The 13,638-nt window shown below is 36.8% G+C and overlaps 1 protein-coding gene across 9 annotated transcripts in view; it reads right to left on the minus strand.

Moving 5' to 3' along the window:
• The window catches only part of NAV3 (neuron navigator 3), a 508,016-nt gene that overhangs the window by 130,824 nt on the left and 363,554 nt on the right, over window positions 1–13,638 (minus strand). For 8 of the 9 annotated variants that reach the window (XM_074539691.1, XM_074539692.1, XM_074539693.1 and 5 more), the window contains 2 exons: window positions 8,536–8,604; window positions 5,712–5,851 (listed from right to left, as the gene is read on the minus strand). In XM_074539691.1, the coding sequence (XP_074395792.1) occupies window positions 5,712–5,851; window positions 8,536–8,604 (209 nt within the window). The remainder of the gene's footprint in view (window positions 1–5,711; window positions 5,852–8,535; window positions 8,605–13,638) is intronic. The other variant, XM_074539690.1, reaches the window with a different exon arrangement.

A 13,638-nucleotide genomic window follows, 5' to 3' on the forward strand; every position in this document is an offset into this window, starting at 1 on the left:
CAGCCCTAAACCTCAAGTAAAGATTCAACTACCCATCTGGAAGTCTGAAGTCTACTAATATATTCAGGAAAGGCAGAATTTTGAGAATACTGAAAGTTAAGCTGTTTTTCCTCTAACAAAGAGAATGAAAACATAGCAAAATTTACTGCTCTGAATAGCATTAAGAAATTCTAGTTGAAAAAGATTTAAAAATAGTCTGAATAAAGTAATATGATAACAAATAAAATTTTCACTTGCTTAACTCTATTAGTAACTAGTTCCACTGAGCAAACCACCTCCACCTTAATAGATGCTATATAATTCCATCTGCCCAGATGGTTTTTTGTGTGCATCTCAGCTTGGTATGCAAATGCCACAGTGCTACATGGGTGACAAAGATGATGAAGGGACTGCAACACCTCTCCTTCAAGTTTAGGCTGGGAGAGTTGGGCCAATTCAGCCTCCAGAAAAGATGATTGAGAGGGGAACTCACCAATGTATACAAGTATCTAGAGGAGGTTGTGAAGTCAGGCTTTTCCCAGTGGTGCCCACAATCGGGTAAGAAACAACAGGAAGACCCTGATGCACATGAAGTTCCACCCGAATATGGGGAAGAACTCCTTTACTGTGTGAGTGACTGAGAACTGCAACAGATTGCACAGAGAGATTATGAAGTCTCCATCACTTGAGATATTAAAAACATGTGGATGAACGCATGTTCAATGTGTTGTGAGATGACCCTGCTTGAGCAGGGGGGTTGGACCAGATGACCCACTGTGGTCCCTTCCAACCTGGCACATTCTGTGATTCTGTAGATGAGCTCATTCCACCTTCACAAAAGATTTCATGCAGCTTTGCCAAGTCCTGTTCTAAACAAGGAAACTTTTACAGGTAAAGCTTGCTTCAGAGTATTTTTCGTGATAGGCTTACTTACAGCCAGTTTCCCAGGCTCCAGCTTGCACCATGGAGCACTTTTGGTGGGCAGCTGCTGTAGCTGATCCCTTGAGACCATGGCAGGAATTATGGCTGGGCCCCTGCTCTCATCTAGTGAGCCTCAGATGCTGTAAGAGAGCCTGGGGCCAACCACGGCTGTTGGAAATTACTGCAGCCTTCAGGCTTTCTTTTTTTAAAATTTAATTTATACCAGGAGTCAGCCACAGGGCTGATAGCTCAAAAGTGGGTGTGCACTTGCCTACATCTTGCCTTGCACTAAGCTAGCCCTAAATACACAGGAGGATTGGAGTCTTAAGCTCTACCAATAGTTTTGCAGAAGAACAATTCACCATAAGAATATGCAAAGCTAATGCAGAATACATGTAACAATCTGTGAAAAGTGTGATGCCACTATGTTCTGTTGTATTAGTTATGTTACATATTTATGGCTTCAGCCTATTAGTTTTACTACCAAAAAAAAAAAAAAGTGTTCATTAAAAAGAATGCCTGCCTTGCCATATTTCCAGCTGTATAATATTGAACTCATTGAAGGAAAAATGCAAAAAGAAGAGTATTTACTGTTTTGACAGCAGCTTGTTCTGCTACATATATAATAAAAAAACACAGGTTCCTGGACTGGTATTTATTTGATCTCTATGTCACAAATCATAAACAGCAACAAAAAATTTCAGAGAATTTTAGCATGTCAATAATCTTCAAATTAAAGGGCAACCTTAATATTTCTGCAAGGAATGTGAACTGCATGCCCTCAAGAAATATTGACAACCTGTCTGTATGTTTAAAGAAGTGGAATTAAAAGATCTATTCCACCCCCACCTCCAGCAGAAATGCATTACTTGAAGCTGCACACAATTAACTGCTTTCTGTGTGTTCAGTTGGGCTTGGCTTTAGCTGCTCATTACATGAAACCTGTCCCCACCTTGTGGTGATTTTGAGACAGAGTGAAACTAGCCTTTGAAAAGGACTTGTTATTTCTATATACTAAATTTTACAAGAAGTCTGTCTTCGGTTTTGGGCTTAACCCCTTATTTCTGAGATGCATAGTCAGATTCCAGTGAAAACAGTTTTGCATTCTGCTTGAGAACTCAGCGCTTCAGAGCTCAACCTCCACTGTAAAACCACAGCAGAAACACAACACCCTCAGATATTTAATGCAAAAAGAGAAACCTCTATCATAACACAGCAAGACCATGATGACTGAATAGACATTTTCAAATCCACTTTTCATAGGCTGTTGAAAAAATAAAGGACATATGAAGAGTTGCACTTGGGCCCAGTACATAACCAATCTCCTTTGTCTTCTCATCTGTGACCTTAACTGTGTTCTATGCTGCTGGAGAAGACAACCTCTTAACAACAGCTCCTCGACTGCAGCAAAATTACTCACGATAATCTAAATATTCTGTTGCAGGCAGGTGTCCAAATTATCCACTTTTAGCCCGTCAAAATAAAAAAGGTTAGTAGAAAATGTGAGTTGCAAAGCGTTGCTATAAAAATGAAGGAATGGGAGGTCTATCTAGTGAGATTAAAAGAATTCAGCTTGTTCAACTCTCCCTTTGTAGCTGTCCATGAGAAAGTAGCTACCCCTTATCAGCACATGAGGAGAACACCACCAGGAATAACTGGAAAAATAGGGGCACCAGAAGAAACATACACAAACTAGCTATAGTTGTACATACTGGCCAGAGATGAACAATTAGCATCAGCATCATCACACCACAGAGGTCCAGGACAGAGTTTCTCAGAGTTCATATGAGCAAAACAACCACATACTGTTAAAACTGAGTTTGGAGAAAACAGAAACACTATCTTATATCACTAAATTGTACTGAGAAGCTGGATATACAACTCCGTGACATAGAGACCTTCATCAGTGTTCCAATACACTGTTTCTAAGATCTAAGGGATAAATATTTGTTTTAAAAATGTGTGAATTAGAACATTATTTCTTTGCTGTACTCAAAATGTACTGTTTTTTATCTTATTAGCAATCTGAGTAATTATTTAATCAAAAGAGTTTAATTTTCCTCATTTTTATCTTTATTTTATTAAATCAGAAGCAGATAAATCTGACATGTCTGAAAAGCATGCATATTCTTTGAAATTGATCTGTAAGCTGCAGAGTCCCGCAACAAAAAAAAGCAAAAAAAAAAAAAAAAAAAAGGCATTGCACTAAAGCTCTTAAAGCTCTACAAACAAGTTTCAGCTAATGGCTTGTTTAATGTCCTGGTACATTCTATGTTTCAGACCTGACCAGATCTACACACAGTTACCTGTGCCACACAACGGGTCGGGTCTGTTGGTGAATGCTGCTCTGCTTCATAAAGAGCAAACCTGCATTTGCTCAGGGGAGCCAGGTTTCTTACTGAGTGAACTACTCCCAAAGCAGCGTTCAAAGGAGATCATATCCATGAGAGACTAAATAATGGAATACTAAATAAGAGTATTTAGCATTATATCACTTCTTTTGGAACACCTTCAGGTCTCCTTTAACTCTGTGACTGCACATCCATTCCCCACTGTGAATGAGGGACCGTGTTATGCAGGAATGGATTACAAGTACTACCTATAACTGGATTAAAAAAAAAATCTTATGCTGTATGTATTTTCTGAGGTCTCTTTATTTCACATAGAGGAAGGTGTACAGTGGGGAACAGAACAACAGTGGTCTGTCCTTGAACAGGTTTGATGGTCCCAATATCTAACAGCTATTTAATTAGCACAAGTCACCTGTTTTAGAAATTAGGGTATATGGACTGTGCATGTATTCAAAAAAAGCTGGTAAAGTGATCTTGCTCCAAGCATCTGAATCAGAAGTAAAAATTAAATATAAGGTCTATTTTTGACGCACTGTAGGGAAACAAGCAGTTTCTTATTGTATGGTAGCACTATTCTTTAAAAAGATGGGTTTTATATTATCTTATATTGTTACTATTATCAAGGTTGAAGTCTGTTTCTAAACAAATTCTTCAAAAATCTCAAGTTACAGAACATCCTAAAATACCTTTAAAAATATCAAAAAAGTACCTGGAAATCTCATCGTAATATTCAAAAATTAGTCACTATAGTAACTAAGCTTAAAACATAGCATGATATGGTTGTTTTTCTATTTAGTAAAAGTAGAGCACAGCATACCCAAATACAAGTTCTTCTGTTCTTTCAGGATATTATGAAACAATTTCAGTTTGCTACCCTTGCATTCACAGCAGTCATTTTCTCTAATGAACTTATGCTTTATACCCTAAAACAAACTTGTATTTATCTTTGGTTATCATGTAAAATTAATTTTTATTCATCTATTCTGCTGTTTTGATAGAAGAAAAAAAAAACACATGGAAACACATCAAATACAGTAGTCTGTAGATAGGCAGCATTACTTTTTCTATTTTCTATAAAATTAATTGATTGACTTTACAAAAAAAGCCACTCCTTATCCTCTTGCAAGTGGTGACTTCAGTAAAAACCTCATTGAGGTTCTTATTCTCTGCTGTAAAAAATGGGGAAGTAAAGAAATACATCATGCAAAAAGTCACGTACATGTACAATGCAATGCAAGTCTTAGCAGTCAAAAGTTTCAGTTACAGTTTCCAAGTAATGAGTTAAGAATATTATTATGTACATTCATGTCTCACCTCGAATCTTTTAATTCTCACATATTTCAGTAGCAAACATGTCAACATTATGAAGCAATTCAAAAACCTAAACTGCTGTACATACCTTCACTCAAGTAGCCACATCTCCTGCTTCATAACTTCACTATCGTATTTGTGAATTATACAGTGTGTGCTCAGTTTTCACACTGATCTTTTTCTAGTTTTAGACTGGATGTCTTGACACAAACAACTCCTTGATAAAATTAAACCCACTACAGAACTACGTGAAACATTCTATCCTGATAGTAAAAATAAAGGAATAACTATTGAAAGGATGGTTTTATATCTTCAGATACAGCTAGGGGCAAAGCATGGTCATCAGAGTTTTGTAAAAAAAATCTGGATAGCTGCCTGTTTCTTGGATGAAGAACATTCATTGCATACTTGTTCCTCCCACAGACCCCAAGGATGCAAACGGGTACTATGTATATTGTATCATATTCAACTCGGTTCTAACCCAGAGATATGAATAAAATGCTGTTCATTACACAAAGGGAAAAACAAGGGGAGGAAGGGGATGGATTAGTTACACAACTCAGAAAGCTGCATTTCTGCACTGTTCTTTTTGAGATAAAGCCTGAAGAGGCACATTTTCCAGGAAAATGGTGAGAGAAACAGAAAGACTCAGGGTACTCAGCTCATTGTCGCAATGGCTGCTCCAAATCCCTGCAAAATTTCATTTCACTTGCAATCCTTTAGTCAGTATTATACACACACTAGGTCAGGTTCTGAAAGAATAGATACATGTAATATTCTGATGCAAATATAATGTTCTGATTCTTCTCCATTAGAGGCTAAGATGCCAAGTCCCCTGTAAATGATGGCAGTACTCCTTCGGGTAAGAGAAGACTTTGATATGGAATAAAATTACAGGCATCCAATATAGATTAACTTTTACTTAGTAAAAGTCAACCTGTGATATTTTCATCAATTGTAACACCTGGAAAGTTTTTGTATCTGAACTTAAATCCCAACAGAAGCACAAGTCCTAATTCAGGCCCCAATTCCCCTAGGTATTCCTTACCAAGTCTAAATACTACATTCTCTTCTTTGACCCTTGTGGAAGGTTCTTTTTTATCTTCTTGTGTGTTACGGAGAGTAAACTTCATAACTTTAATCCCTTACCTTTTTCATTTCCATTTGCATATTGTGGAGGCTTGTTTTTGTCAATGCTGTTAAAGCTCTGACTTCTCCGATTTAAATTGGAAGCTCCCTGGACTTTGGTACTGCTGCCTGCAGCTGGCACCCTTGAGGGTCCTGGAAGCCTGGAATGGTGACAAAATCAGTGAGGAACCAGTGAGAAATCTGTTTATTTTATGTAATACAACATATAGCAGAGACAGTGTGCAAATATCAGATCACAATTTCAAACCAACTAAACCCGAGGAATTCAGGAAGCAACAACAAACAGGAGGATTCAAATTAGTCAGACTCCACAAATGAAAATTTAAACTTATCCTTATGCACACAAAAGGGAAAAAGATGCTTTCAAGAGTCACAAGACATGTAAGAAGATGCTTTGCATTTGCCATTAACATTGCTAAAACAGATTCACCCTAAGAAATATGAAAGTGCAGTATCAACCTTTACTAATATGTCACTTTTGGAGAGCAAATATTAAATAAATAGATTAAAAAGCCCAGCAATACATAGTCAAGAAATATGTTGTATCTCATTAAATTTTTCACAGTTGTGTTTAGCATAAAATCTGACTTTTTAGTTATCTTCTTCAGTTATTTTTCAGAAGGCTATTGACTAAAATACTTCCTCCTTACTATTTTAAATGAAAAATATCATAAATATGTATTTTATCTAGATGATACAGATGCATTTATACCTTTTAGATAAAGTATATAATGTAGACTATACAGTTCATTTCTTAGTATTTGCTGCCACCATCTGAACCTTACTCTGTGGCTATACTGGGGGAAAAAAAATGTAGATTTTTGTTGTTTCCAGCATGTGTAAGCCTGCATCTTTTTAAATTTGTTTTGTGCTGTAAGATTCCTTAATACGTGCCTACTACAAACTTTCTGAAACACCTTTGTAGGCATACCCATTTCTTACATAAAATTAATTGCTCAAATCAGTCATAGGATTTTGCCATAGAACAGCATCTCTCTTCTGCTTCTTGCTTATTGGAATGATTTTAATAATAGCAGTGCAAATTCTACCAAAATTATCAAATTCTGTTAGTTTATTATTATTATATAAGAGTAGCATTAGAAGGAAGGAAAAAAAATCACATTACAAAAAATTACAAAACATTTAATTTTTTCAAAACTTTTTTTGTTTGTTTAATACACTAGCATCCAGAAATGTTCAAATAACTTAATTTTCATTTGCAAACATTTGTAAACAACTCCATAGTCTCTTTACCAGTTTAAACCTCAGAGAACAAATCCATTGGTTATTTTCATGGCTCGTTCTGGCTGCCATCCTGCCCTGCTAGTCTCTGTGCCGAGCCCAGAGCAGACTGTCTCCGCTCTGCAGTGGTGCGCGTGCTAACCTTTGCCGTGACCCGTGAATTCCACTGATCTTCTGCTCCCTGAGGAATGTACTAAAACAAACTTAAAAATCCATTTGCTCCTTCTCATTACCCTAATTTGACAGGCAGTAAGAGCTCTGAGACCGTTTGTCAGAGGTAATGACAAAAGCAATGAAAAGGCATGCGCAACACTAGAAACTCATCTGTTCTGTTAAAATACAAAATAGTTCTGCATATATTCTGTAGGCCAGAATTCAAGAACTTGCCACAATAAGCACATTATGCATGAGGTCATTTTCCCTACCCAATTTCCAGTTTACCTCATCTGCTGACTTTCTTAATTGAATTCAGGTTTTAAATTGCTCTTGCAGAATCATGTTAAGCAGCTAAGGAAATGCAAAGAAGAGTATAACAAATAAGGGACAAGTCACATACCTCTGAACAGGCTTCGGAAACACTGCCACAGATTTAAAGTATTAGACAGTAAGACTGTTAACTTTGACAAGTTGAATGTGGACAAGACAGGAGCATCAGCAATAAGGAAAACGAAGACCTATAAATGCAGGTGCAAAGCGACTGGACCGTGGTAGAGCTCATTTCAACTTATCACCAGCAACACACATTGTGTTAGTGTTCCATACCGCAAAACGCAATCTTTATTGGAGATTATTCAACTTAGAGTTCATTGGTCTCACCAATGAACTGTAATGCAAAGGTATAATTAATGAACACAATAATTATCCCCCCACAAAAAAAAAAAAAAAAAAGAAAAAAAAAAAAAGCTAGAAAAAAAAAGTAAGCTTTAGACCTCAGCTTCTTTCTTCTATAATCTGGCTTGTAGATTTTAGTGCTCATGGAAATGACAGACTAAAAGTACTGACAAAATCTGAAGCAAATCAGTTCCTACACACAGCTCTGTCAAATTCACTGCCAAAACAAAGCCTCTCATTCATGGGGACTGTGTGCAGGCTATTCTTGATGGAGCAGAAGTCTTGGAAGTCATTCTTTTTTTCTGCTCTATTTTGCTTCTGTGTAAACTTGACTCTGTGAACTCAGACTTTCAGGTGGGTTAGCTATGTATGCAAAACATCTAGTGGGAACTGGGGTGGACTCCCAAACTTCTTTGCACTCATGACTAAAGTAAGGAATTGAGCCAGAAAGCACAGAGCACTAAAATCACCAACTAATCCCTCACATCCAATATTTTACATGCAGAATACAAAGATTCAGGATACATAACAACCAGAAATATTGCTAATATATAGTAGAAATCAGCCAATTGGCCAAAAGCCAATGAATACAAGGCTTTTCTGTGGCAAAGCTCATCATTCCAAAGCTTGCTCACATAACAAAAATTGCACATTGTTAAGTGTCTGCTTAAGTCCAAAGGATAAAATATCAATGGGCATATACTTGCTTGAGTATCACTAACAAGCAATAAATTAGAGATATTTAACTGACCTAGAAGCCTTTTTTTGACTGGTTGCAATTCCACTGTGATTAGACTGAGTTGCATATCTGGCTGTGAGACTGTATGAGAAGAAACAGAGAAATTGAATTAAAGAATTTCTTTGAATATGTATAGAAAGAACACACTTACCAGCAAATGATGAGTTAATGAATGCAAATCGAACATGGATAAAAAATGCAAATTAACTGGCAACAATATGAAACAATGTAGACATGCAGATTTTTACGAGATGCAATGAACAGGTTATGAAATAATGGATATTGTTATAAAGTGTCTCATTTGCTAGAAATTATCTTATCAATAGAAAAAGTGAGCAAATTTCCACAGTGACTGAATTCCTGAAGTATAGCTCAATTCACATAGAATGTAAACTTCAAAACATTGTGCTGCTTTTTTTTTCCCCCATGAAATGGACTAAGCACAAGTACACCTCTACTGGTCTCTCCAGCCACCTAACTGGATTCTCAGAAGGGCTCTTAAGAACACATTTGCTCTACCAAATTCAATGTGGACTCAGAAAAAATCCCACTAAAGCAAAGTCACCTTCCTGACAGTAGAGCTATATGGAGGAAGCACCCTGTCACAAATTTTATTACTGCTGCAGCACAGGTCATGTATGCAATGACCCAGGCAATGACGCAGAGGCTGCATTAAGGAAGTCCAGACATGTGCTTAGACTCACTGTGGAATTCATAGGGAAATGCACCTTTGTCTGTTAAGGCATCCAAGTAGCATTTCTGCAACAGAAAACATTCTATGCTACAGGGCTAAAAACTCTATGTTCCTTTTGACACCCAACAACCTGGCATAATTAGATAGCAAATTATTTCCTCTAATCTTTTAGACATTTGCACAGGGGATATGTCAAATGTGTGGCCAAGGTACAGCTTTCTGTCAGGTAATTTCAGTTTTCATGGACAGGTGCATCCTTCGGCATCCACACAGTCTAAGGCTGTAGAGAGGTGCCTAAGCCAGGTGCTAACACATCATCAAATTCCTTGAATTGTTAGGGAAGTCATGGACAACTGAGGAAACAGAAACTCTGATAGTCACAGATTTCATTTGTTTCTCAGAGTTCTGCGTCTTCCAGCAATTTTTCTGAGTAGCAGCAGAAACCACAGTGCTCTAGTCCCAGCTTTATAGACTAGCAGAACTTTTAAGAAGCACCTGGTGGTGTTGAGTCTACCAGAAGAGTGTTAAGCAATTTCTGCCAGGCCACTGAAGAGCCAGACCTGAGTGTAAACCAGATGGGAGAAGCTGTCTGACAAGAAAGGTCTTCCCTTCCTTAGTACTGCAGTGCTGAAAAGGGGTGAGAAGGCACAAACCAAGGGACAATGTGAGACTGCAATGAGATGCAAGATTATTGCTACTTTACTAAGTTAAACCCCAACAAAGGGTTTGAGCTCCCTCTGTTCCTGCCAATTAAAAATGGCACGTTTACATATGATGTAATATATGTATTTGCATTTGAATATAAAAGTAATAAGAATACTTCAGGGCAGAAAGGAATCATTCAATATGTAAAAGCATCATTCAATTCTCTGACATGTATCTTCAGAGCAACACTGACAAATTGCTTTTTTATATGACCATAGCTTCTGTGGATATTATAATATCACTTATAATAATGTAATATATTACTTATAATAATGCCAAAATAATTCCATAATAATCACACTTAATATATTTTTATCAATCTAGTCTTTAGTACATTGAATTATATTTCACTTATGGCTATTTCTTAATAATGTCTGGACTTATGATGCAAATGTGACATAGGTTGTTTTACTGAATTTGCTACATTTGTGCCTGGCATAATAGTCCGTCCTTTGATGAGATCTTTCTCTCGTGTTTTTTTTCCAACATACTTAAAGTGAAGGAATCTAGAAATAATTGCTGGTTATCTGCGTTGACTAAAATAAGGGATTTGTGAGAAAAATTGTTGTCACATAAAACCTTTGTGCATTTATGCTGTAAAAGGTGGAATGATACACAGTACAATCAACATGGAATGTAAGATGGGAAAAAAGAGTGAGTAGGCTTCAGTGCCTTAGTGTATCATAGCATTTCTACCTCAAACAATACATTCAAGAGTAAACTGAAAGATCAAAACCCTTAATCTCAGTGGTCTTAAACTACCCCACACACTTTTAACAGCAATAAATACATAAAATACCTATCTGATAATGCTTGCAAGAATGCTTCCCTTCTGCGGCTGTTATTTGGGACTCTATCCACTAGCAAATTCATTAAACATTAGCCTATAGACTACTTTCAAACTTTCCAGACAGGCTTAACAGGAATTGATGAATGTGTCAATGTCAGTAAAACATGATTTGTAAAGCATGATTTCTACTGTGACTGATTAAATTTATTTTCCAAAGTAATGTGACAAGAGAAAGGCAAAAAGAGAATTTAACTCATAAAGCAGCTGCATCAAGTTCTAATGACTTTAGGTTTTCCTTGTTTATTAGCTCTGGATGTGCTGAGCCCATTAAAGCTTTCCATGGATGCATGTCCCAGTTGCTGGCCCACTTTCATGGACGTGAACTGCAATGCTGTTTGAGACTAGACTTTAGCCTACCCACTCTTCTAAATGTATGAAAAAATACTTATATACTGCCCTCTACCCTACCAGGTAATTGTCTGTGGGTGATATCTCTCAGTCAGGAAAATAAACCCATTTTGCTTAAAACAGTTAATTTTAATGCTTAAAAATCCACACCATGATATAATAAGTGTGTGTCTGTAATAAAGCAGTAAATGGATCTTAACATACCAGACAGTGCCAGTTTAATGCTACAGCATTCATGATGAGGAAGTATTTACTTGTCAGAGGGCTGGAAAGGGGGATTTTTAAGGCTTCTTGTTCTCAGCTGTTTAATACCATTTCTCAGGGTCTACAAGACCCTTTCCACTGTTATAATACTCATATCAGCAATTATTTACACTGTATACATAGGAGCAGACATGATGCTTTACTCTCCTCTTCCAAATAAGACATTGGGGAAGTGAAGTAAATGTTGTCCAAAACAGGTAAAATGGCATATAGGCATAAATATTTTGTTTTACAAACCAGGGAAACACTAGTCAACACAGCAGATATGAAATGGTGACAACTGGGAAATTTCATTTGCTGTGAGAAAATGGAATAAACATCCTGAGACTGCCCAGAAAGGCAGTTCAGCACAGAGGTAGCTGGGAAGAAAGAACAGTGGTGGTGCTGAGCCTGAGGTGCTGATGGAGAACACCAGGTGTGTATTGTGCTGAGTGGCTGCACCGTGCCAGGGCTCTGCACGTGGCTGTGCAGCACAGTCAGCTGCACTGGGGCCTCTGCACCATGCTCCATCAGCATGGGGAGCTGACAGGGGTCATTCATTTGCAGGCATGGCACAGTTATGGAAAGGTCCTAAAAGGTGTAGAGGAGACTAGGAATTCAATGTAGGCTACAATATTAAATGAGTTTATGTGGCACTTAGGGATAGGTTTTAGTGGTGGACTTGGCAGTGCTGGGTTAGCAGTTGGACCTGATGAACTTAGAGGTCTTTTCCAACCTAAATCATTCTATAATTCTGTGCAGAAAGATGGTAACAGATTGTTTGACACTGGACTAAACTACCAGAAACTCTATTTTGTTGCCATACAATATGCCAGAAAAGAAGCAGGCCCTTGAAAGTGGGTTAACACATAAAGCTGAACCATAAACCTTCAATAAACCTGAAAAGAGCATAAATCAAGCTAAAAATATTTTAACCTCCATCTTCAAAAAGTAACCCATGCAGTGACACCCTGAATATCATATACTTTTTATTAAGTCCTCCAAAGGATCAATAGGATCATGTTACATCACACTGTCATTTTCCTATAATGTTATGAGTCACATGGTGGTTCTAAAATGCCAGCTATGCACTATGTTCAAATTAGAAAAAGGAAAGGGTTTTGCAGAACATAATCAAACTCTTTCTTCCTTACTGGCATACTTGAATTTTAATATGCTGTTGATCTTACAAAGTGCATTTAGTCTCTAGTCTGAATGCACTCCAGAGCTGTTCAAGACTTTTGTATTAGAACAATTCTCTGGAAAAGACTAGTTTAAAAAGTGTTTTTTCAATGTAAAAATTTGCCCAGAAGGTCTCAGCTGTCCTGTGCATCTTTTTTTTTAATAGTTTCTGTCTTAAATAAGAAAAAAAATTCTTTCTTAATTTTTTTCTATTTGGTTGCTCATCATCCTACTGGTTGAAGAGCACAAGAGGTAACATTCTAAGGTATACCTGACTACAAATTCCAAGTGTGCCTGGAAAGATGCCACAGGGAACAAAAGTTACCAAGCCCTCACCCTACCAAACAATTTGAGCAGGTAGAAGGTGCCTGATTCCCCAAATGTATTTTTAAGGAACACTGAGGAAGAAACCAAAAAAACCTTAATTTTCTGTACAAACAATACTTTTCAGACATTTCTTTTCCCTTTTTTAGTCCAGCCTTGGTGAATTAATATATGGCCATATCCACATGTATGTATCTACATAACTACATATATCTACACCTCTACCAATTTGTTTTTTTATAAATAAATAAACAGTTAACATTTATATAAATGTTATTTATGAATGTGTATTTTATAAATAGAGGTATATTATCTACAGATAGAGGTAAAAATAAAAATAAATATAAACAGACAAATATAGAGATAAATATTATATATTTAACAAATAAATACACTTTTTTTTTTTTTCATTCACAAGAGGAAATGTCTGTGGCTCAGGCAGTTCTAGCTCATACCCTGTCATCTGTTCTAAATTATTTGGACATTTCTCCTTTCCGCTCTTTGAACTTCCGGCATCTTATTCAAGCAGTCTGTCTCCAAATGATTCATGCTTGAAGGTACAAGCAAAATTATGTTTTCAATATTTTCCTATTGTTCACAACTCATAAACCAAAATGCAGATAACCCAGTTTCGCATCAATATTTATGTTCCTGCAGAATACAGAGCCTTTTAATAAGAATGAATAAACAGTGACCATAGCTTTTCTGCTGCAGTCCCAGTATTGTAGTATTGGTATTTTGTGCAATTTAATGAAGGAGTACATGAACC

Source organism: Zonotrichia albicollis, chromosome 4, assembly GCF_047830755.1.
Source record: "Zonotrichia albicollis isolate bZonAlb1 chromosome 4, bZonAlb1.hap1, whole genome shotgun sequence".
In the NCBI taxonomy this organism is placed as follows: domain Eukaryota; kingdom Metazoa; phylum Chordata; class Aves; order Passeriformes; family Passerellidae; genus Zonotrichia; species Zonotrichia albicollis.